A 25747-nucleotide genomic window follows, 5' to 3' on the forward strand; every position below is an offset into this window, starting at 1 on the left:
GAGGCTTCTCTAGGAATGATTCTCCTGTCAGTTAGCAGCACTGACTGAAGGAATGTTGGCTGAGTCCTCTATGAGCTTACTCCTGCTACCCTCATACCCTACTAGAATCATGGCTAAGGGAGCTAAAGTTCTACTTAAAACTTCTGCCTTCCCATGGGGTGCCTGGGTGACTCAGTCAGTTAAACCATCTGCCTTTGGCTCAGGTCACGATCCCAGGGTCCTGGGATTGAGCCCTACATGGGGCTCCCTGCTTGGCGGGAAGCCGGCTTCTCCCTCTGCCTGCCTGCCCTGCTTGTGCTCTCTCTCTCTGACAAATAAATAAAATTTAAACAAGCAAACAGAAAAAATTTTTGCTTTCCCAGGAGGAAGCCTCCTAGATCAACCAGAAAACTTAACTGATATAATGGTCTACTAAAATGCTAATACTACCCCAAAATGATTTGATTTATGAAATACCAAACAATGCTTCAAGTTCTTGACCTTACTCTGGAACTCATAAATATGATGAAAAAAGTTGGAAAAAGCAAATAAAACATGTAACAGATTCAGCAGAGTAGTTACTAACCTTACAGACTAAAATTTGGATTTGGATTTGAAATACTAGAAATCCTGGTTTTTAAAACCATGGGTATAAAATGAAGCAGCACCATTTGCAGTGACGTCGATGGAGGTGGAGTGTATTCTGCTGAGCAAAATAAGTCAGAGAAAGACAAATGCCATATGTGGACTTTAAGAAACAAAACAAATTAGCAAAGCGGGGGAAAGAGAGATAAACCAAGAAACAGACTCTTTCCTGAGAACAAACTCGTGGTCACCAAGGGGAGGTAGTGGGGGGATGGGTGAACCAGGTGATGGGGATGAAGGAGGGCGCTTGTGTACAGAAGCGCTGACTCACTACATCATACACCTGAAATAATATTACACTGTATGTTAACTAAGTGCCGCTTATTTTTATTTTTTTTATTTTTTAAAGACTTTATTTATTTACTTGTCACAGAGAGAGTGCACATGTGCACAAGCAGGGGGAGGCAGAGGGAGCGACAGACAGAAGGAGAAGCAGGCTTCCAGCTAAGCAAGGAGTCTGACACGGGGCTCCATCCCAGAACCCTGGGATCACAACCCTAGCCGAGGGCAGACTTCCAACTGACTGAGCCACCCAGGCATCCCCCAAGTAACTGGAATTTAAATAAAAACCTTAACAAAGAAAAAGAAAAAGAAAAAGAAATGAAAGAGCAGACCAAGGGTCCCCAAAAGAGCACAACATGGGATCAGGAGCACCTCGGTGGCTCAGCTGAAGGAGTATGCAAGTCCTGACCTTGGGGTTGTTGAGTTCAAGCCCATGTCAGGCCCGGCACTTACTTTAAAAAATAAATTAATTAGATTTTTAAAAAAGCATGGAAACAAACAGAATTTCTAAATGGCCATTTGTATCAAATTTATATAAAAAATTTTTAAAGTGCAGGGCGCCTGGGTGGTTCAGCTGGTTAAGTGTCCAGCTCTTGGTTTCGGCTCAGGTCATGATCTCAGGGTGGTGAGTTCAGTCCCATGTCTGGCTCTGCGTTAAGTGTGGAGTCCGCTTAAGATTCTCTCCCTCCCTCTCCCTCTGCCCTTCCCTCCCGCCACTCTCTCTCTCTCTCACTCTCTCTCAAATAAATAAATCTAAAAAAAAAAATTTCTTTTAAGTGCATATGCTTTCAATCAGTAATTCCATTTCTAAGGATAATCTAATGATAGCTGGACAAAACAAAAAAAGAAATACAAGGATACTCATTTGAAGTATTAAAGTAGACAGAGGAATATTCATACAAAAAATACTATGTGGCAATTAAAACTTATGTGGCTCTCTGTCTTAGAATAATCAATGTCCAGGCTTTATTAGGTGAAAACTGAAAGCAGCAACTGACCATGTGCCTGTGTTTTGAGGTTATGGGGAAGGTGACAGGAAAGGATGGGTGACTTGATTTCTTTTTTCCCATAAAGATTTTATTTATTTACTTATTTCAGAGAGAGAGCAAAAAAGCACGAGAGAGAGCATGTGAGACATGCACCAGCGCCGGGTGGTGGTGGTCGGTGGGGGATGATGGGGCGGAGATGAGAAGCAGACGGGAGGGAGAGGGAGGGGAAAGAATCTCCAGCAGACTTCATACTGAGGGCAGAGCCTGGCTCCATTTCATGACCCTGAGATCACAACCTCAACTGAAAACAAGAGTCGGATGTTCAACTGATCCACCAAGGTGCTCTGGGTGACTTGATTTTTAAGAGAAATTGCAATGACTACTATTAACTACTGCTACTACTAATGATAATGACTAATATTGGTATTTATCATATGCTAGGCACCATCGAAGTATAGTCTGGGGGACTGAGCCCTGCATCAGGCTCCCCACTCAGTAGAGTCTGCTTCTCCCTCTGACCCTCTGACCCCCTCTCGTGCTCTCTAATAAGTGAGATCTTTAAAAAAAAAAAAAAAGTGACTTCTCAAATATCTTGACCTTTTAGAAAGCCAAAATCCTTTTCTCTACTTCCCGTCCCAAGAAGTGGGAGAATTTCCTCATCCAGCATTACCAAGGCCTATTTCATGTCACAAATATACATTTTAATTTCAGCATTTAAATATTATGACAACTAAGTATGGTCATACTTAAAATTAACTGTGTTCCTCCACCTAAGTTTGTAAACAAAGTGGGGAAAAATTACCATACAAGAACAAATGAGGTGGGGTGGGGGGCGGGAGGAGGACACACAATTCAACGTACAACCCCCTAACAGTTAGTTCAGGAAGGAAAGGTCAAAGATACTGATGTATCTTTTTTTTTCTTTTTAAAAGATTTTATTTATTTATTTGACAGAGGGAGACACAGCGAGAGAGGGAACACAAGCATGGGGAGCGGGAGAGGGAGAAGAAGGCTTCCTGCACAGCAGGGAGCCTGATGCAGGGCTTGATCCCAGGACCCTGGGATCCTGATCCAAGCTCAAGGCAGATGCTTAATGACTGAGCCACCCAAGCGCCCCGATACTGATGTATTTTATTTTCTATGACCCAATTATGCATATAATGTTTGTATTTGTTACAAACTGGATACTTTTAAATTCTTGTTACTTTAAGAATCAATAGTGAAGACCCTGTAAAAAGTCCCTAATTTGATCATTTCTAAGAATCTATGTATTTCACTTTTTTAAAAACGGGTTTTTAAAAAGATTTTATTTATAGGGGCGCCTGGGTGGCTCAGTGGATTAAGCCGTTGCCTTCAGCTCAGGTCATGATCTCAAGGTCCTGCGATCGAGTCCCACATCCGGGCTCTCTGCTCAGCAAGGGGCCTGCTTCTCTCTCTCTCTCTCTCTCTGCCTGCCTCTCTGTCTACTTGTGATCTCTCTCTGTCAAATAAATAAATAAAATCTTTAAAAAAAAATAAAAAGATTTTATTTATTTGACAGAGAGATACAATGAGACAGGGAACACAAGAAGGAGGAGTGGGAGGGGGAGAAGCAGGCTTCCCGCCCAGCAAGGAGCCTGATGCCTGGGCTCTATTCCAGGACTCTGGGATCATGACCTGAGCGGAAGGCAGACACTTAACGACTGAACAATACAGGTGCCCCTGTATTTCATTAAAAAAAAAAAAAAAATTTTTTTTTTTTTTTTTTTTTTTTGGAGAAAGCAAGAGCAGGAAGGGTAGGGGAGAAGGGGGTGGGGAGAAGGAGGAGTAGAAACAGATGCCCCATGAGCAGGGAGCCCACCAGCCACAGGGCTCCATCCAAGGACCCTGAGATCATGACCCGAGCAGAAGGCAGACGCTTCATGGACTGAGCCACCCAGGTACCCTCAGATTTTGAATATGTATAAAGTAGAGGGTCTTTTAACTCCTCTCCAATGATTCTAATTCAAGGTTCACAAATCAAATGAATTAAATTTATTGTGAGGTCAGAGACTGCAGGGGTCAATGAACTCTGGCAATTTCTATAACTTGAAGAATAAATGGTCTTTTAAGCCAAGTGGAGTTCTGGAAAGCAAACAGTAAGTCTCTACTAGGATTTTGAAAAAATAAGAAAACTTATATTCAAATTACATACCTTTATCTATTGTTTTAAGGTTCTAAGAAAAGCAAGCTATTTTAAGAGTACTTAAAACTTTCTAAAAAAAAAAAAAAAGAAACCCAAAACAACAACAAAACAACCCCCAAAACATGACCACACTGTTAGATGAGGAAATAACTTTTATATGAACTAGTCCTAGACAAAAATGTGAAGTCAAAAACTTTGAAGAATACATGCATGCATTCATCTCATACAGTGGCTAGAATGATATCATATTTCATAAATTTTTATTAACACACACCTTTCTACCACACTAGAGACTGATTGATTGGAAATCTGGGGTACATTATAAAGTACTCTGACAACAGCAGAACCCTCCACAGTTAAGAGGCCCATCATCCTCATCTTGGTGATATATACTGAATAAATCCCCTTCCCTCCAGAAAATTTATATTTGAAGGATTTATACTCAGTAGGACATCTCTTGGCACAACTTCAAAATAATGTGGCTACTGAGCCTCTAGACAGAGTCTAAATATCATCATATCACAGAAGTAGAAGAAGAAAGGTTGACACAGGACCGAATGTGCCCGTATTTTTTTTTTTTTAAGATTTTATTTATTTAACAGACAGAGATCACAAGTAGGCAGAGAGGCAGGCAGAGAGAGAGGAGGAAGCAGGCTCCCCGCTGAGCAGAGAGCCCAGCGGGGCTCGATCCCAGGACCAGGACCCTGGGATCATGACCTGAGCCTAAGGCAGAGGCTTTTAACCCACTGAGCCACCCAAGTGTCCCCGAATGTGCCCATATTAAACCATGTTACTCAGGCCTGTTCCCCCAGAGCCAATGGTTAGCCTCACAGGGTTCATTCCCCAAACATAATCACACAGCAGGTATGATCAATGGAGCGAATCTCTAAACAAGGCATAAGCCAAAAGGCAGCTGTGGGAAACTGGATAATGAGACAAGCACACTCCACACAGAACTAACATTCCCTAAAATTGCTAATTAGTTCAGATGCTTCCCAAGGTTCCTATGAAATCGGGGAATTTCACATGTAAAAGATAGTGGCAGAATTACGAGGCATTCTTGTTTACTTTTGCAAAGAAGATGGTAAAACAGTGAAGCAATTTCCAATTCTATTTTGGTTTCTTTGCCACCTTCCCACTGTAGTTTCTATTCACACAGAACCAAGAACTAGGAGAGCGGTTCGAATGTTTGATACAAGATAAAACAAGTACTGGTTCCAATCAGGGATGCCTGTAATGTTACAGATGGCTAAAACATTATTTCTATATCTCTATTCCATGACTGGTCTTTATTAATATTATTGATTTTTATTACTAAGATTTTATAGACAATAGCCACCGTCCCCCTGGAGCATTAGTTCTCAAACTCCAGCTTATGTTAAAAGCAGCTGGAGGAGTTCTTGCAACGCAGATCACTGGGCCTCACTTCTGCGTTTCCTATTTAAGTAGGTATGGGGTGGGGACGCAGTTAGATACATATCTAACAAACATCTGTGAGAACCATGTTGTAGAGTTAAACCATCCTTGAGTGCGTTGTTAGAAAATTTTCCAAAAGGACATGAACATGGAATATATACAGCCTGCTCTTCTCCTTCCTCCCTGCCTCCCTGCCTTCCTTCCATTTACTTATATGAGAGAGAGAGAGGGAGTGAGTACATGTGTGTGCAAGTGGGGCAGGGGGTGGTGGTGCAAGGAAAACACAGGATCTCAAGCAGACTCCCCACTGAGTGCAGAGGTGGGCTTGATCCCACCATCCATAAGATCACAACCTGAGCCTAAACCAAGAGGAGGACCCTCAACCACCCAGATGCCCCATATTGAGTTTCTTCAATGCACACTCAATTTAGGACTATATGGGACTCTTCATTTTGGTTAACAGAATAAGAACAAGGGTCCAAAGTGGGCTTTCCTCAACAAATGCTTTTGCTCATGGGGGTGCTGAAAAGAACACGCAAGTTTTCAGTATACAAACATTTTGCCTCATCTACAGGTCACTGAACTTACACTTTGCAAAATAAATAAAAGGAAAAAAAATGTTCTACCTACTGGCTTTCAGGCAAATCACTTTAAGACTTATTTATAGCAACACAGGTTACCTGCTAATAGTTCTCTAGGACTCTGAAAATAGATTGGAGACTAGGAATTAGGGACTTACAGGAGGTGAAGTTTGAAAATGATATCTATAAGCATGAAAAATTTAACCATGGGACTCACAAGCATACTAATAAATCCAGAAGAAAAGTACTGGACAAAATCTTTTACTTTGCTCAAGGAATTCCAGAATGTTCTGCTTTGTGATTTGCTTTTCAAGGGGGCTTGGTCTAAACAGGTTCTTAACTGGCAATCGAAAAGATTTCCTCTGGATGCTTTCAAATATTTTACAGTAATGCTGCTGAAGGGAACATAACAGCATGAGTAACTGCTGAGGTTCTAGGTCACAGTCCTTACTTTGAGCAACTCTTCACGTGCACTCACTTTCACAGGGCAGGTCCGAAGAAAGGCACTCCCTTGCAGCTCCACAGGCAGCACCCCAAGTCCTTCCCACATAGGACCAGCCTCTAGGGCGAAGTAAGACCTGATAGACCAAACTGACCTACAATCCTACCAAACAGCTTCTTTTGTGTGAGTACTACTTCTCTGTGGTAGTCAGGAGCCTTGAGCTGGTGTGTGCACAGGGGTTAGGAGAGATGAATTTTGCTGAGAGAATCCAAGTTGGGTCTTGGGAAGCTGACCAAGCCTTTGGCTTGATAGAGCTGTCTTTTTGGTAGTGTGTGAAGTGACTGACCTTGATAGCAAGAGTTCAGAGGTCAGGAAAAGAATAATTTGGAAAGGAATTTCCCAGAACACCACATTAGCATCTGAATCAGAAAACCTAGAGGGCATGAGAGGACAGGCTAGCACTTAATAACTTAGGAGGCAAGAAATCCCTCAAAGAAAAACTGCTGGAGTTATAATTTAACTGCTTCTATCTCTAAACTGTTGATTTTATAGGTAATACTTTGTCAGAGAAACAAGGAAAGCATGTTTCACAGTTTTATTGTTTGAGGAACAGAGAAACAAAAGGAAAATTGAGAACACTTTACAATTCCTGAGTATAAAGTCTGTCTTGGGCTGTAAACACCTATAAGACAAATAACTATTCAGAATGGTCTCCAAAGTACACAGAAGGTCCACAGGGGTACCGTCTGGAACAGATAACAGTCTCTCTCCTGATAGTGAAAATATGTCCAATTTACCATCAGTGTGGCCAATAATAATTACAATAAGTCTTTGCATTTATAGAGATATGCTCAGAAGATACAAAAATATAGTGCTTATTTTATAGAAACAGAGTAGGAAGCAAACAGGAAGCAACTCTTTAGCAAAGTCACTATAGAACCCCTAAACCACTTTCTAGAATTTTGTTCTGGTCAAGTATGCTGCTTAAACTCAGCCTAAAATAGAGATTTAAGTTATAAAGAACATGGTACTGGATACAGAACACTAAATTCTTCTGAACTGGCAAGGCCTTCTTTGGGACCTCTGCCAGCACACCCCTCCCATGCCGGTTAAAGAGCCTCCTGGAAGGGGAGGGGTACACAGGGAAGGGACATCCTGTATCTACTTCAGTCCCAGAACTTAGCACACTGTGTTGAAGTTATCCATTTAGAGTATCCCGATAAGATTTCACTATCCCAAAGGGCAAGAACTATTTCTTAGGAAAATGCTGAACCAAATGCTTCCACTGAAACCAAATGGTTAAAGATCCCTCCTGAGCTGGGATGAGAAGTGGCTCCAGTGAATCACAACCTACCCTGGAGGCTCCAGCTGGTCACTCAGCAGGGATGAGGCCAAACAATTTTTAGGGTGTCTCCTTTACACTTCCATTTTCTTTTCTTTTTCTATTTCTTTTTTCTTTCTTTTTTTTTTTTTTTTTAAGATTTTATTGATTTATTTGACAGAGAGAGATCACAAGTAAGCAGAGAGGCAGGTGGAGAGAGAGGGGTAAGCAGGCTCCCTGCTGAGCAGAGAGCCCAACGGCAGTGGGTCTCAATCCTAGGGCCCTGAGACCATGACCTGAGCCAAAGGCAGAGGCTTAACCCACTGAGCCACCCAGGTGCCCCTTCTTTTCCTATTTCATTCTTCAGTTGCAAAATAGCCAGAAAGGTACTGATTGATATCAAAACTATTCACTGATATTAGACAAAGCCTGTCTGGAACTTGGGTTTCAGGGCATACATTTTATTATTATAATTATACTTACATTTTAAAAAACATCACTCCTTGAGTCACTTACAGGACATCCAAAACAAGAGGAACTTTTGTAATGGGCATGAGAAACGTTTAGATCCTGTATGCCTGCATATGCCACATGCATTAACAAAAAGCAATTCCCTACTGGCACTGTTTTCCCTTCTAAATAAACCCACGTGAAAGGCCCTGAAAGGCCGCTTGATGAATAGGATAGCACTTATCAGCTAAAAATTAACAACATGAAACCAATAATAGTTCCTTGTTATCCTTTCAAGCAGTCTTTTGATTCAGTTTCTCCTGGAAGAGAGGAGGGCCACAGTCTGCTTAATCTGTTAACTTGTTAACTGCAGTTCTAATGGGGGTTGGAGAGTGGGTACCCTTTGAAGTAGCTCTGTTTAGAAGTAAAAACAATGTTGCTAGTCATAAAGTTTCTGGCCTGGTATCAAAACAGGAAAACCCTAGTGAGGCGGGAGAGAGCCAAACTGAAATACGGAATAATCTTACTTATTCTCTCCCCTGGAAGACCAAGGTTTACCCAGATTTGTGCTATGCAAATATTCCCACTCTTCTCTCCAGCAGGAGAGAAAGTGTACCCACCTTAGAAAAGCATGTATTCTGGAAAAATCCCAGGTTCTGAACTTTATACATAAACAGGAAGGACTCCTTCCTTTCCTAGGGAACCCAGTGGCTCTGCTCTCATGCACACCTCCTGAGGCCACCGCAGATCCAGGTTGTTTCCAGGACTGCAAGTGGCTAGAGGAGACAAGGAGAAATCACCAACTCATAACAAAGATTAACCAGGAACTGGTCCAGGAATGAGGAAGAAGCTAATAAAACAGAGTAGTAGCTAAAATAATATCCTATGACTTCTTCACAGAGATTAGGCCATGAAAGTGGTATCTGGGCCCCTAACTGCCTTCCTCCTATGAAACAGAAATATGTTTAAAATACTTCACAGGCGGGGCGCCTGGGTGGCTCAGTGGGTTAAAGCCTCTGCCTTCAGCTCAGGTCATGATCCCAGGGTCGTGGGATCGAGCCCCGCATCGGGCTCTCTGCTCAGCGGGGAGCCTGCTTCCCCTCTCTCTCTGCCTGCCTCTCTGTCTACTTGTGATTTCTATCTGTCAAATAAATAAATAAAATCTTTAAAAAAAAAAATACTTCACAGGCATTTTAATCAAAAGCAAATCATCTTAATAAAATCACATAACTGGCCTTAAAAATAAATTGTAACAAATTGTGAAAAGAATCCAAATTCATTAGTGTGCTACTTCTCTTTTCATAAATTAGATTTCCTATAAAAATCCATGCGTCCACACAGAAGTCCTGGCTTGACATAGTTTATAACTTATGTTTTTAAAAAGATTTTATTTATTTACTTGAGAGAGAGAGAGAGGAGAGCAGGGGAAGAGCAGAGGGAGCGGTACAAGCGAATTCCGTGCTGAGCACGGAGTCTGACACGGGGCTCAATCCCACGACCCTGAGATCATGACCCGAGCTGAAATCAAGAGTCAGATGCACAGACACGGGCTTCTCTGGGACTTGTGTGTGACTGAGCCACACAGGCACCCTTATAACTTACTTTAAACACGCCGTCTGCTCTCTGGAGCCAGCAGTTATTCTCTTCTTAGTGCTTTATATTCTCTTTGTACTGACTGGTTTATTGTCTGTTTTTCCCCAACAGACCCTGCATCTTACTCACGTCTGTGCTGCTATAGCTAGGACGGCACTGGCTATAAACAGTAAATAAAGGCATGAAAATGAATACAGACAGATGAATGCAATCACTTTTCAAGCTCTGGGAACGTGAGGGTAACTTCTGGCCACTCCCCACTCCATAGCTGGCACTTCAATATATATAAAGGTGTCAAATTCATCAGATTCTATATCCCCTCTCCAGCTGAACACCATATGGGATAGAATCAGAACAGAAGCTAGGAAAAGGTAGGTATTACCATCTCTACTCTAAAGTTAAGGCAAATGAGATGTTAAATACCCCATTTAAGGTCGCCAGTTACTAAGCAACAGATCTGATGCAAACCTGTTTCTGCCTAGCACAAAATCCAAGCTCTTAACGTGTTACCCACCAGCCTCCCTCCCTCTCCCAACACATTCCTTCCATCACTTTCGGTGGGGACACCTTCGTTATGAGCACTACCTTTAATTACTGGACACACAGTCTTTCCTCCTCAACCCTCTGTGATACTTCGCTATCTACCATCAGATCTTTCTATTTAGAGCAGGACTAAGTGAACAGAGAACTCTCTAGCAGACTCACAATATCTAGAATATTCCTTTTCTTTTTTTTAAAGTTATTATTATTATTATTTTTCAGTAATCTCCACACCCAATGTGGGGCTTGAATTTACAATCCCAAATTCAGGAGTCGCATGCCCTACGACTGAGCCAGGCAGGCCCTGTCCCTTAAGACCTAGTAGGTCTTTTTTTTTTTTTTTTTTAAAGATTTTATTTATTTATTTAACACACAGAGAGATCACAAGTAGGCAGAGAGGCAAGCAGAGAGAGGGGGGAAGCAGGCTCCCTGCCGAGCAGAGAGCCCAATGTGGGGCTCGATCCTAGGACCCCGAGATCATTATCTGAGCAAAAGGCAGGGGTTTAACCCACTGAGCCACCCTGGCACCCCAAGACCTAGTAGGTCTTAAGAAATGAATGATATGTCCATAAACTTATATAAGAATGTTAACTCCCAACTATATTCAAAATGGAAATAACTCCAACATCCAACATCAAGAGGACGAACGGAAAAAAAAGAATATTCATGTCATAGAGCACTCACGGCAATGAGAAAGAATAAACCAATGGTAAATGCAGATGAATTGCAAACAAACCAAGATGAATCTCAAATCACGAAGAAGTCAAAAGGTGGTTACCTCTGTGGGGAGTGGTACTGACAGGAAAGGGCATGAGGGGATAGAAGTATTTTGTATCTTGACCTGGGTGATAATCACATGGCTGTATACATACTTCTTTTATTTTCAATATGTTTAATTTATTTGTTTGTTTGTTTGTTTATTTCAGGTGAGCACACATGTGTTGTGGGGAGAGGGCCAGAGGGGAAGGGAGAGAGAGAACTTAAGCAGACTCCAAAACCAGCGTAGAGCCTGACATGGGGCTTGATCTAACAACCCTGAGATCATAACCTGAACTGAAATGAAGAAAAAACAACTGAGCCACCCAGGTGCCCCTACTACTGTTACTGTTTTGTTTTGTTTTAAAGATTTTATTTATGTATTTGACAGAGATCACAAGCAGGCAGAGAGGCAGACAGAGGCGGGGGCGGGTGGGGGGGTGGGGGTGGGGAAGCAGGCTCCCTGCTGAGCAGAAAGCCCAATGAGAGGCTCGATCCCAGTACCCTGAGATCATGACCTGAGCTGAAGGCAGAGGCTTAATCCACTGAGCCACCCAGGCGCCTCTGTTTTGTTTTGTTTTGTTAAGATTTGAGAGAGTGGTGGGGGGAGAAGGAAAGAGCGAATCTTAAGCAGACTCCCTGCTGAGCGCAGAGCCTGACACAGAGCTCCATCCCATGACCCTGAGAGCATGACCTGGGCTGAAATCAAGAGCTGGACATCAACTGACAGCCGGCTAGGTGCCCCTGTACACATACTTTCATAAGTTTGAGTTGGGTACTTAAAATCTGTTCATTTTACTACACATAAATTATGTCTTCAAAAGTATTGTTAAGAAAAAAGAAATAGCTAATGTCTGAACTGACAGAGTGAACTGTCAACCATGTTTTTACCACTGTCACATCAAGTCACCTACTGCTTTACCCAGTAAACAGAAAGACCACTGACCCACTGCCAGAAAATTCATTATGCGAGGTCTTTAAGAATATTCCTCAAATAAAATGCAATCATGTTATAACTCATATATGTAAATCAAACAAACAGCAAGAAACATTTTAAGCCTGGGCAATGGTTTTCAGAAACCTTACTAAAATGGGGAAGAAGGCAAAAAAGGAACACAGCATAAAGATTAACAAATCAAATATACAATCCATAGCCAATAACCACTTCCAGAGAGACTTATGAACAGAGGAAATTATCAGGGAGACAGCTTGTGTGAAAAGAAGGGTTCCTTAAAGCAACACTGCAGGAGTTCATATCCCAAAGAGATGAGAGGTGGCTTCCAAGCTTTGAAAGGATAAGGCAGTCTCCTAGGATTGAAGATGATATTTCAAGTTAATAAATGACCCATCACAACCCTCGCCCACCGAGAAAGACCACCTGATAGATCTCTTACAAATCTTCTCAAAGTTACAAGAGCTAGAAAACTTAAGAAACCAGACCAACCCTGACTGTACAGAGAATAAGCAAACAAAATACACGCACTGGGCAGGAAGTGGTACAAGGCACTGCTGAGTGTCCGGAAAACCAACAGTGCCATCCATGGGGCAGGACTCAGGACTGACTCTAGGACAGTATCTTGTGTTCTCCCTAAGTAAGATTAGCCTTCTGCAATTTCACTCAGGACACAAAGTAACATCAATAAATCTATATAGCCATGGAGATACACAGGGATAAGGTACCATGCAAAATGAAGTCTACTGTGCTCATAACACAACAAGAGCTGCTGGGGGGAAGGAAGGTTATGTGGAGACCTGAGAAAAATAGAAATATTAGATGATTTGAGTTTTACTGCACAGGAAACCCCAAAGCAACCAAAAACTGCCTGTCAAGATGGTAGGTAGACAGTTAACAGTGCACAGATATGAAAGCCAAGAGGTGTTTTGTTTTTGTTTTTTTTAAGAGTTTATTTATTTGAGAGAGAGAGAGAGAGGCGCACAGGCAGAGGAAGAGAGACAAGCAGACTCCCCACTGAGCAGGGAGCCCGACCTGGGACCCAATCCCAGGATCCTGAGATCATGACCCAAGGAAAGCAGACGCTTAACTGACTGAGCCATCCAGGCACCCCTAATGGCCTGTTTCTAGGACAGAGAGCAGAAGCTTGGAGTGTATTTGAAAGGCATGTGTGTCCTCTTGTTATATGGTCCAATATTTATCAGTTGATAAGCTTCCACCTCTCTCATCTCCACACAATTGGCATTCTTAGAACATACCGGCATATAATGCTGATTTTAAATAATGTATAGGGTGCCTGGGTGGCTCAGTGAATTAAAGACTCTGCCTTTGGCTCGGGTCATGATCCCAGGATCCTGGGATCAAGTCCCGCATGGGGCTCTCTACTGGGCAGGGAGCCTGTTTCCCCGCCCCCCGCCCCACCTGCCTCTCTGCCTACTTGTGATCTCTCTGTCAAATAAATAAATAAAATCTTAAAAAAATAAAATAAAATAATGTATAAAGTGTTCAGATGCAGAACAATGTTAAAAAGCAGAATCTAATGCCTATGATTAAGTACACTAATACATTATTTTTAAAAATTCCACATTCAGCCATTTCAATGTCTACACCGACACCTGGAACCTAAACTGAGGAAAGGACTGTGTGATCTTTTCCAGAACAGACTCTTCTGGTTAGCTGTTTTGGTTATACCTGGTGCCAGGTTATCAGTCGCACACTCCCTTATTTGTTTTGACATTTCTTGGACACGTTACCACAGGCTCAGGAAAGGGCAGCAGAGAACCTAAGACTAAGCTTTTCTACCAGACACAGGACAACAAAACATCTACAATGTAGAGCCCGATCTGCATCATTTTTAAGGTATCATTTACACAGTAAGAGAAACAATGATACTTTGGGCAGTTATTTCTAGACAGTTTCAGAACTTTCCAGCTTCTGAGGATATCCTGGCCTTCCCACAGACATCTGATATGACCAACACTCTTTCTTTTTGCTGCCCAACTCCAAAAGTAAACTAGCTTTCCTGCTGGAAACTCAGTGATTTTGGAAGATGTGATTATTCGTTTAGGGAACAGTCCTAATGAAACAAAATGATTTCCAGTAGAGCTTTTGGCTCTAGGTAGCTGGAAAGATCTGGATGTACAGGGTCATAATAAAATAGATGTTGTCTTCAGCATTCTGCTCCCCACCAAAAAGTCTTAAAAAGTCTTACTGATATTTTAAAAATTCCCTAAGGGGTACCTGGGTGGCTCAGTCAGTTAAATGTCTGCCTTTAGCTCAGGTCATGATCTCAGGGTCCATGGATCGAGCCCCACATCGGGCTCCCTGCTTAGCAGAGAGCCTGCTTCTCCCTCTCCCTCTGCCTGCTGCTCTGTTTACCTGTGCTCTCTCTGTATCTGTCAAATAAATAAAAATCTTTTAAAAAAACCCCAAAACCTCCCTAAGCTGTGAAAATTTTTCTTTAAATGACATACCCTATGCTCATTATCCTTTCCTGACTCTGATGATAGACATAACACCAGATAGCTCAGTTATTCCCCGCCAACCCCAATTCAAAGGAAGATCAAGAACCAAGGACAACTACAAATAAAGGGAATCACAGGAAAAGAAAGAAAAATAAACTAGAAAGAACAATTTTTTAAAAGTAGGCTCCATGCCCAGTGTGGAGTCCAACATGGGCCTGAACTCATGACCCTGAGATCAAGACCTGAGCTGAGATCAAGAGTTGGACATGTAACCAACTGAGCCACCCAGCACCCTGAAAAAATAATTTTTAAAGAAAGAGCAAAAAAAGGAGAAAAATTTTACTGTAGAAAAAATCTAAGATACACTATCTCAGCCAGGTGATCAAATTATCAAAAGCAATAAAACATGTTCATAGTATGTCCTCTTGACAGCATATGATGAGAAGGATGCTTTACTGCTGTGGTGTTCCTCCTCCTAACTCCAAAACTCTAATCTAACCATAAGAAAAACCTCAGACAAACCCAAACCAAATGACAGTCCACAAAGTATCCGACAGTACTCATCAAAACTGTGAAAATCATGAAACAAGGGAAGTCTGAGAAACTGTCATAGCTAGGAGGAATGTAAGAAGACATTAAGATTAAATGTAATGTAGGGCGCCTGGGTGGCTCAGTGGGTTACACCACTGCCTTCGGCTCAGGTCGTGATCTCAGGGTCCTGGGATCGAGTCCCGCATCGGGCTCTCTGCTCAGCAGGGAGCCTGCTTCCTCCTCTCTCTCTCTGCCTGCCTCTCTGCCTACTTGTGGTCTCTTTCTGTCAAGTGAATAAATAAAATCTTTAAAAAAAAAAAAAAAAGATTAAATGTAATGTATCCTGAGACAGGATCTTGGAACAGATAAAAGTTTTTAAAAAAACAGATAATATGAAATAAATTATACAGAAAATGAAACTACTCACAGCATGACAGAGCAGAAAGAACACAGACTTTAGAGACAAAATCTTGGGTTTCTTTTTCTTTTCTTTTTTTTTTAAATCTTGGGTTTCAATCACTGCTCCATCATTCATTGGCTGTGTGAGCTTAGGTAAATTACTAGGTGATTCTGAGCTTCAGCTTCCTCATCTGTAAAATGGGGATAAGAGTGCCAACCTAACTGGGTTGGTTTGAAGGTTAGATAGTTTGTTTAAAGAATCTGAGACCACCAACACTCCACCCCAAAGCCCTCTCATGGATGTCCATACACATTTCCTCAGACAGCAGGCCACTCGTGACTAAGCAGGGTAAAAGGCAGCCCTTTTTACAAAGCGGCAGTGAAGAGGGCACAGAGCACCCATCCTTCCTTAAAAGTCAGGGAGTACAGCTCTGCACATTACACACTCACCTAATAGACTGTGATAACAAAGTTAGGTCACAGACTGCACAGTAAGAAAGCCACAAGATTCCATGGGGATCCAGGATTTCCAAATTTAGCTAGGTTTAGAATCAACTGGGACATGTTCTGTTTTTTTTTAAAAAGATCTACCACTCTATCCCCAACTCCTTCAGATAAGGTAAGTCTGATATGAGGTCGAGCAATATATTATTTTTATTATTTTTAGTTTACTTGGATAAATTGATCTGCTATGGGATTTTTGTTTTTATTTCTCTTATTATTATTTAAGATTTTACTTATTTATTTGACAGACAGATCACAAGTAGGCAGAGAGAGTGGGGGAGGAAGCAGGCTCCCTGCTGAGCAGAGAGCTCGATGCAGGGCTTGATCCCAGGACCCTGAGATCATGACCTGAGCTGAAGGCAGAGGATTTAACCCACTGAGCCACCCAGGCGCCCTGCTATGGGATTTTTAGAAACAGGGATCCTGTCTCTTCTTTCACAGAGAAGGAAATCAAGGCCCAAAGAATGCAGAAGTGATTAAGGATTAAGTTCAGAGGCAAGTGGCTCAGGAGTGGCAAGGCCAAGACCAGAACATGGCCTGGGCTCAGTTGTGTATCTCTGCCCTGTTTTCTAAAACAAAGGTCCCAAACCATAAGCTGTCACTTGAAACTGCATGTGTGACTGACAGGGAAGAAAATGAAAAGCAAAAGCATTTATTGGGCAAGAAGATTCTATGGGGAGAATGTAGTGGAAAAATCTACTGTGCTCCGGGACTAGTTAACAGACATGACAGTGTGAGCTTTAAATCTTCCCCTAACGTTTACCAACTCTCTTACCAGTGGAAAATTGAAATACTGAAATTTGTTCCCCTATTGTAAATGGGTGTTGGCTAATGTTTAAGAAGTTCTGAAAATCAGAACACTCCAATTTTAAGTGTAAAAATGTATGCTTGGAAATCTCTACTGTGATTTGAAGTAACCAAAAGAGACTGTGACTGATGATGTTATTATATATTAAACAGATGCCAAAATCAGCCCCAGTCTGATGAAAGGGTATTGTAGAAACAGTTTAAACCTTAGTCTTTTGAAGAACCTATCCCAAGAACTGCGCAGTTACTTTGGGAATCAAACACAGGCTGATTAAGAATTAAGGTGTTCCTTAGTACAACACCAGAGGGTGGAACATTCAACTTCCTAGAACCTTCTGGCAAAGACTACAATGTAGACAATTGTACATTCATAATCACCTGCCAGGATTTCCAAAGGCATCTGTTCTGTTGCACCCTCAGTTATTTTATCTGAGTGATAAAGCAATCAGTGATAACTTCCACTAGTTCCCACATCTATCCATCCGCCAGCATCTGTAATCACATAACCCTTCCTGTTCCTTTGGATAAATTGTCAATGCTCCCATCCACAACCAACATCCCTGCCTTTCTCACCACTGGAGGACACAGCTCTAACAATCCTTTCTCTCCATCCACACCCATTCCTCCCTCTAGATCACTCCCATCAGCACGAATTTGCTATACAACCTGTCATCTTAAAAATAAACCTCTTGGGGGCACCTGGGTGGCTCAGTGGGTTAAGGCCTCTGCCTTCAGCTCAGATCACGATCTCAGGGTCATGAGATAGAGCCCTGCATTGGGCTATCGAGCCCCACATCGGGCTCTCTGCTGGTCAGGGAGCCTGCCTTCTCTCTCTGCCTGCCTCTGCCTACTTGTGATATCTGTCTGTCAAATAAATAAATAAAATCTTTTAAAAAATACTCTATACTACTTTTAAGGACAGTTCTAAGTCCTCAAATGACTTGATCTCTTTGCTGTGCAGGACCGAGCTGATTATCTTTCTCCTGAAAACACTTCCAAGTATGGATTTCTAAGATGCCATGCTCTCCTTGTTTTTCGCCACCTCCTCGGGTGTTCCTTTTCTAGTTTTTTGCTGTTTCCCCTCTTCTCGTTGATCTCCAAATACTGCTATGTCCTAGACTTACCCTCCTCTACTATCCTCACTCACTCCCCTGGCAATCTCACCCAGCCTCATGGTTTTAAATCTATCCACATGCTAATAACTTCCATGCTATCTCCCAGAACTCCAGACACACCTCCACTTGGAGGTCCAAATGTGTGTTTCAACGCTGATGTTTCAAACTGAATTTCTCACAACTCCTGCACTTTACCAACCTTGACCACCCACAGGTCTTACCTGCCTCAGTTAATGGCAACGCCATTCCTTCAAATGCCCAGGCTAAAAATCATTAGGGCCATCCTTGACGCCTCTTTTGTACTTCACATTCAAATCCTGTTGGCTGTGTCCAATCCATTCAGTTCTTAACTTCCTGACCACACCCTAGTCCATATCACCGTCATTTCTCGCCTAGATTATTGCTACCACTTCTAAGCTGGCCTCCTCACTGCCACACTTGTCCTCTTACACAGGCTTCTCAGAACCCCAAACGACCAGTCACTTCACTCAAAAAAATGTGAAAACCTCCCTACAGCAGCCAAGAAGCTGTACATGGATAACACATTCCCCTCCATTATTTGCCCGACCCCCTCTGCTAGGAGAGTCTCCTTTCTTTACCCGGTGCTAGTCACACTGATTTCTCATTATCCATGGACTATCACAAGCCGACTCCCACCTCTGGACCTTTGCATTGGCTCTCCTCTCTGTTTGTAATGTTGCTTCCTTAGCTCTCCACTCACTTCGCTTCTTTTACCCATTCAAGTCTCCGTTTCAATGTTGCCTCCTCCATGAGGTCTACCCTGGGTACTCCAGCTGTAATAGTTCCCCTATCCCTGACCCCCTTAACATGTGATCATTTTCCTTCAGTAGCTTAATCATCTTCTAATATACTGTATTACATTGTCATATATTTATTATTTTTATTTATTTATTTATTTTTATTTATTTTAATGGGACCCAGGCTTGGGGATTTTTTTCTTTTTAAGATTTTATTTATTTATTTGACAGACAGAGATCACAGGTAGGCAGAGAGGCAGGCAGAGAGAGAGAAGGAAGCAGGCTCCCCACTGAGCAGAGAGCCTGATGTGGGGCTCCATCCCAGGACCCTTGGGATCACGACCTGAGCCGAAGGCAGAGGATTTAACCCACTGAGCCACCCAGGCACCCCTATTTATTATTTTTTTAAAAATTTTTATTTATTTGAGAGAGACTGAGTGCATGCCACCATAAGCAGGGGGAGTAGCAATGGGAGAGGCACAAGCAGTCTCCCTGCTGAGCACAGAGCCTGACAAAGGGCTCAATCCCAGGATCCCAAGATCATGACCTAAACCAAAGTCAGACACTCAACCGACTGAGTCACCCAGGTACCCAACATTGTTTGTCCTTTTATTTTATTTTTATTTTTTTGGGCAGACAGAGATCACAAGTAGGCAGAGAGGCAGGGGGCTGGGGAAGCAGGCTGAGCAGAGAGCCCAATGTGGGACTCAATCCCAGGACCCTGGGATCATGACCAGAGCCGAAGGCAGAGGCTTTAACCCACTGAGCCACCCAGGTGTCCCTATTTGTCCTTTAAAATATGTCTTCTCTCATTTGGATTTGATCTCCATTAAGAGTTGAATTTTTGTCTGTTTTATTCATTCCTGCATCCCCAGCATCTGAAATAATACCAGACACAAGGTAGTAAATTTATAAATATTTGCTGCCAGAACAAATGAATGATGAGAGTAGAATTAACCAAACAAAAGGAAGGGCTATGACATCATTTAAGGGAAGGCAGTCCCTCTATTTTAAATGTCAAAATCTCACAACAACTAATTATGGGACACCACCACTTAAAAGTATAAAGAAATTAAAACTTAAACTTCTTCCAAACATTTATTTTTATTTTTAAAGACTTTATTTATTTGACAGAGAGAGATAGAGATAACAAGTAGACAGAGAGGCAGGCAGAGGGAGAGGAGGAAGCAAGCTCCACGCTGAGCAGAGAGTCCAATGTGGGGCTTGATCCCAGGACCCTAAGACCATGACCTGAGCCAAAGGCAGAGGCCCAACCCGCTGCGCCACCCAGGCACCCCGCTTCCAAACATTTTCCATTTTAGCAAACAGGCCCACTGTCTACCTAGCTGCCAAACCTGAAACCTAAATCAGCCTTGACTAACCCTCTCACCCTCCCACAGTCAAACCATCAAGAAGTCCTATCGATTCTATCATAAAATTTTAGTTCAAATTCATCCGTTAGCCTTTTTCTCTACTACTAGAACTCTAGTCCAAGTCATCACCTCCTACCACTGTGATGGCCTCTTGGCCGGTCTCTGTTTTGTTCTCATGGCTTCAATCTATTTCCTAAACAGCAGCAAAAGAGTTCTATAAAACATAAATTGGATCCATAATATCCCTCTGCTTAAAATTTCAAAATCTTCCAGACCTCGAGGTAGGAATGAATTGGCTCCTGTCTACATCTCAACTCCATCTCTACCACTCTACTCCTTGCTCATCATGCTACATCCACAGAGGTCTGCTTTCAGGTCCTCCAATACATTCCATTCTTTGCTGTCCCGGGGTCTTTGCTGGTCTCACTCACTCCACTCTTTATCCTTCAAATCAGCAAAGAATGTTGCCTCCTGTTTAAAGTAGCTCTTCCCCTCTTATTCTATCTCATTCCCTGCTCTCTTCATACTTTCTATTTGTTTTCATTTCTCCCCCAATACAATATAAGCTTCATGAGAGGAGGGGCTGCAGCAACAGCTGTAAGGGGAGAAGGAGGTACTTCACTGGAAATGTCTGAGAAGTACTGGCTGTAGGTAGGTCTCGCTCAGTTCTTTCTTTCTACATTTCTTTTTTTTTTTTTTTTAAGATTTTATTTATTTATTTGAGAGAGAGAGAGAGCAGGGAGGCAAGGGAAAAGCAGTTCCCCACTGGCCAGGGAGCCTGACATGGGGCTTGATCCCAGGACCCTGGGCCTGAGCCAAAGGCAGATGCTTAACTGAATGGGCTACCCAGGCGCCTCTATTTGTTTGTTTTTGTTTGGTTGGTTTTTCAGTAGGCTCCACACCCAATGTTGGGCTAAGAACTCACGACCCTGGGATCAAGAGACACATGTTCTACCAACTAAGTCTCTTAGCGGTGTGAGTTGTCATTCTAACACCAGTTACTACCACATTCCCTCGAGATGGAGCACTTCTACCATTTCAAAAGGAACTAATAATAAGGACTCAGGGGCAAGTCACATTAATTCTAATGGCTACGGCCTGAATTGTATCCTGTCAAAATTCGTATGTTGAAGCCCTAACACCAGTGTGGTGGCCTTTGGAGATAGAACCTTTGGGAAATAACCAGGTTTAATGAAGTTATGAGGTTGAGGCCTTTATAATAGGACTAATGCTCTTACAAAGAGGATGAGGCACCAGAACACAATCTCCTCCAGGTGAGGACAGAGCAAGAAGGTAGTCTGAAAGCCAGAAAGACGGCCCTCACCAGCACCCTGACCTTGGACCCCCAGCCTCTGGAACTATGAGAGAGAAAGTTGTGCTGTTTATGCCCCTAGTCTATGGTATGTTGCTATGGCAGCCTGAGCGGGTTACCGCTCACGTCACCAAAAATGAGAAGGCCCCAGTCTCATCTGCAGGATCAACAAATGAGCAAGGAAAAAGACGCCTGATGCAGGAGCGCTCTCCAGAAAAACTGCTCCAAAATGAGACCGCCCCCTCCTGCTCATGGGATGCTCTTCTCTGCACCACTACACGAGCAGAGACTGAACCCTGTTCAGGCTGGTGCTTTGAATACTCGCTGCTTACCAATGCTCACATGTGAGAAGACTTCACAGCTGACACGGAAGGGTGGCACGCACCCTCCCTTTAGCCACCTTCCAACCTACCCACCCCCATGCACTAAAATGGGTGAGTCAGGCACACCAAGGCATATATCAACAACTGTGTTTTGTTCAGAAAGACTCACTGATGTTTCAGTTAGGAAGTAATTTGGTTGGAACTCATGACAGCAGGCAGAAACATTTCCTTAGGCAACCTTCCCATGGGATTTCTGCCTGAAGGAAAATCTCACAGGATTCTTTAAAAACTATTGCTTGCCTGTTTGTTTAAAAAGTAGACATTTCAAATAGCTGTTTCCCCCCCTTTAAAACTAGGCTTTAATTGTAGATTAGAGTGAAGTGGCTAGCAGATTCTTTGAGACACTTTGTTAGAAAATCAAACCTTCAGGAGTTTCTATGTTTTATAAAAGGAAAGAGTCAAACATTGTATTTTTATTTTTTTGAAAGATTTTTATTTGAGAGCGAGCACATGCACATGCACAAGAGCGGGGGAGAGGGGATGGGGGAGACAGATTCTCAAGCAGACTCCCCCCACTGAGCATGGAGCCCAATACGGGGCTCAATCTCACGACCCTGAGATCATGACCTGAGCCAAAACCAGGAGCCAGATGCTCAACCAACAGAGCCACCCAGGCACACCTAACATTGTATTTTTTTTTTTAAGATTTTATTTATTTATTTGACAGACAGAGATTACAAGTAGGCAAGAGAGGCAGGCAGGAAGAGAGAGGAGGAAGCAGGCTCTCTATGGAGCAGAGAGCCCGATGCGGGGCTCGATCCCAGGACCCTGGGATCATGACCTGAGCCAAAAGCAGAGGCTTTAACCCATTGAGCCACACAGGCACTCCTAACATTGTATTTTTAAAGTCAGTTATTTCTCTGATACTTCTACCTTGGGGATTTCAAAACATAGCCTTAGTGGTTTTAATAAAAAGTCCCATATCTACCTTACAGGGAGAAATAAGGGAAACTAAGCAATAGGCTATGAAGGTCCCACAGTCCAGAGCTCCATATCAAATCATCAGAGGTATAAAGCTTGGTTACAAGACAGAGAAAGATGATATTGGTATTTTGTGATTAGAAAAATCAAAGCTGCTCTGAAATGGGACCTAGACACCAAGTACAGTGGCAACAGGATGCTTGAGCTGAATCTGTGATTCTAAATATTAATATTGCACGAAGTGCAACAGGGGACAGAGGGCTAGAAAAGGAAACCCTCACACAATTCTGAGGGCCCTAAAATAGTACAAACTTTCAAAATTTTTAAAAGATTAACACCTAGTCATCTTTCTAATGATTTTAATAGAGAGTTTCACCTATACACATGCCAGCCCCACTTGTGAATGAATACCCGCCGTCAGTAGGCTACTGCAGGGGAAGGAACAGGAGTTTACAGCTTTGGGGGAGCAAAATGTAGCCTCATCTCAAAAAGGTTTTAAGTCTCTGGCCTAGACATTCACAGCAGTCATCACAGAAAAAAAGGGAAGCATAAACCAGCCTTCCCAACCCTCTATAAAACAGAATCGCCTAGTCCTAATCCGTATTCATCCCAGAGAGATGCAGTCACCCGTACAAAGATACCTGGTGAACTGGCTGTTTTGCCAGGAAATGAAACTCAGGTCTCTTCATCTTAGCTCAGGGCACTTTTTACTATACCAAGTCACTTCCCATCTAATAAATCAGTAAATAATAAAGCAGTAAATCAAGGCCTAAATAAGAATCTGCTCAAGGAAAACCTCAGTCTCTTTAGTCCGAGAGTGAATTCTGACCTTGAAAAGCCAAATGAATGTCCGGGGAAAGCTTGCCAATGAATCTCGGAGAGTGCTTGATGCTTCGTGGACTCTATTTCTCTATCACCCCAGCTCCTTCAATCTTGTGGCTATGTCTTTTCAAACTGTCCTGCCTCAAGCGTGCAAAAACAAATCCCCCACCCGCCTCAAGAAAGGTGAGGTCAAAAAGGAAAAAAAACAGTTGCTTTTTGCTAGAACCGTGGCACAGTGGGGCTGTGCAGGAATGTACCTACTCAAGAATCTTCCCACACTCCTAGGTTGTTGAGAGAAACCAGCAGAGGCATGTTCCATACACTCCCCAAATATCTGAGCTGGCGACAACAAAAGATACTCATTCAGAGTTCTCAGCCCTGGGACAACAGCTTCTGTCAGTCAGCTATAGTTCTCACGATGCTGTGTGTCTGCTCTTACTTCAACTTCATACCAAAAAGCATATCACACCAGTGCAAGCACTTGAGAAAACCACACAAACGAATTCACACAGTAGCCCAGCAATCCTGGCAGTGCACCAGTACTCAGGATAAAGCTTTTTAAAAAAATTTTATTTCAAAGACCTTATACAAACACATTACTTTTGGCATTTACACAGCAGATCTGACAAAGGACCTGGGGCCCCAGCACCAGAGACCAACATCAAAACAGCCAGAAAGAATTACCATGCACAGGGAGTTACCTGGTAAGAGGACAAAGATCGGCATTTTCTTTCTTACCTGAAGCCAAAGGTCGGATCCACTCTTTGCTATTTAGGTCAAGTCTCCAGAGGTCATTGAAGGCAGCATTGCAGCTGCTCTGGGTACAGCCTCCGAACACATACATAGACTGGTTAGCATCGTAATAGCATGCACCTAGAAAGAAAACAATAAATGCATAGTTGATGTTTAACTCTGAAGCCCCTCTAACACTGTAATTATAGCCCGTATCATTCAAAGATCAATTATCTCACGTGTTCTGCAACTCTTTGCCAGGTGCCATCTTTATATAACCAGCCTCTTGTCTTCAGATTGGTTAATATTATATTACTCTTTTTTTTTCTTTAAAGGTTGTATTTATTCATTTGACACAGAGAGAAAGCGTGTTAACAACCAGGGGGGAGAGGGAGAGGGAGAAGCAGGCTCCCTACTGAGCAGGGAGCCCAATGTGGGGCTCTTGGACCCCAGGATCATGACCTGAGCCAAAGGCAGAAGCTTAACCAACTAAGCCACCCAGGCACCCCTCACATTATTACTCTTTAAAATAAGGCCCAGAGAGGGGCACCTGGCTGATTCAGTCGGAGAAGCATACAACTCTTGATCTCAGGGTCATGAGTTTGGGCCCCACACTGGGTGTATAGATTATAAAAAATAATAAATTTTTTAAAAATGTGTGTGTGTGTGTGTGTGTGTGTGTGTGTGTGTGTATAAAATAAAACAAGGCCCAGAGAATGGCTATGGAAATGTGATTTCTGAGCACACTAAGCAAACTGACAATGTTGTCATTAAATAAGAGTATCATTCCAGCAAGAGCACACAAGAATTCAGATTAAGAGTGCTCAATGAGTAAAATTTCAGTACAGCTGCATATTTAATCTAAATCTACATCATTATGCTCTAGGGCTAGGCAGAGGCAGAGGCAGAGATTCTATCAAGAAGTAACATCCCCCCCACTACCAAGAAGTAAAATCCTATGAAAGTCCACTGCCCATACTTCAGATTGTTAAGAACTGCAAATAACAAAGGACAGAGTTTAGCTGACCTCAGACAAAAAGCCTAACTGCCAGAGTCACATTTCCATGTCCACTAATGGAGCTGAACTTCAGCATCTTGGTTTTCTCCTATCTGTCTTTAACTAGACACTCCAACAAACATGAAAGAAATTTTCAACTGAACCAACTGGTGCCAGGCACGAAAGAACATTCTTTTCCTCCTGGTAACCCATACTTACAGAACAGAAATTAGCAATGTCCTATGGTTTCTGAACCTTAATTTGTGTCCACTATAAGAATCTTTAGTAAAGGGGCGCCTGGGTGGCTCAGTGGGTTAAGCCGCTGCCTTCGGCTCAGGTCATGATCTCAGAGTCCTGGGATCGAGTCCCGCATCGGGCTCTCTGCTCAGCGGAGAGCCTGCTTCCCTCTCTCTCTCTCTCTCTCTGCCTGCCTCTCCGTCTACTTGTGATTTCTCTCTGTCAAATTAATAAATAAAAAAAAAAATCTTTAAAAAAAAATAAAAAAAAAAAAAAAAAAA

At 42.6% G+C, this 25747-nt stretch overlaps 1 protein-coding gene across 3 annotated transcripts in view; it reads right to left on the bottom strand.

Annotated features, from left to right (window-relative positions):
- Window positions 1-25747, bottom strand: part of FBXO42 (F-box protein 42) — a 108055-nt gene that overhangs the window by 12172 nt on the left and 70136 nt on the right. For all 3 annotated transcript variants that reach the window (XM_059376353.1, XM_059376351.1, XM_059376352.1), the window contains one exon: window positions 24239-24373. In XM_059376353.1, coding sequence (XP_059232336.1) covers window positions 24239-24373 — 135 coding nt within the window. The remainder of the gene's footprint in view (window positions 1-24238; window positions 24374-25747) is intronic.

The sequence above is a fragment of the Mustela nigripes genome, chromosome 14, assembly GCF_022355385.1.
Source record: "Mustela nigripes isolate SB6536 chromosome 14, MUSNIG.SB6536, whole genome shotgun sequence".
Taxonomy (NCBI): domain Eukaryota; kingdom Metazoa; phylum Chordata; class Mammalia; order Carnivora; family Mustelidae; genus Mustela; species Mustela nigripes.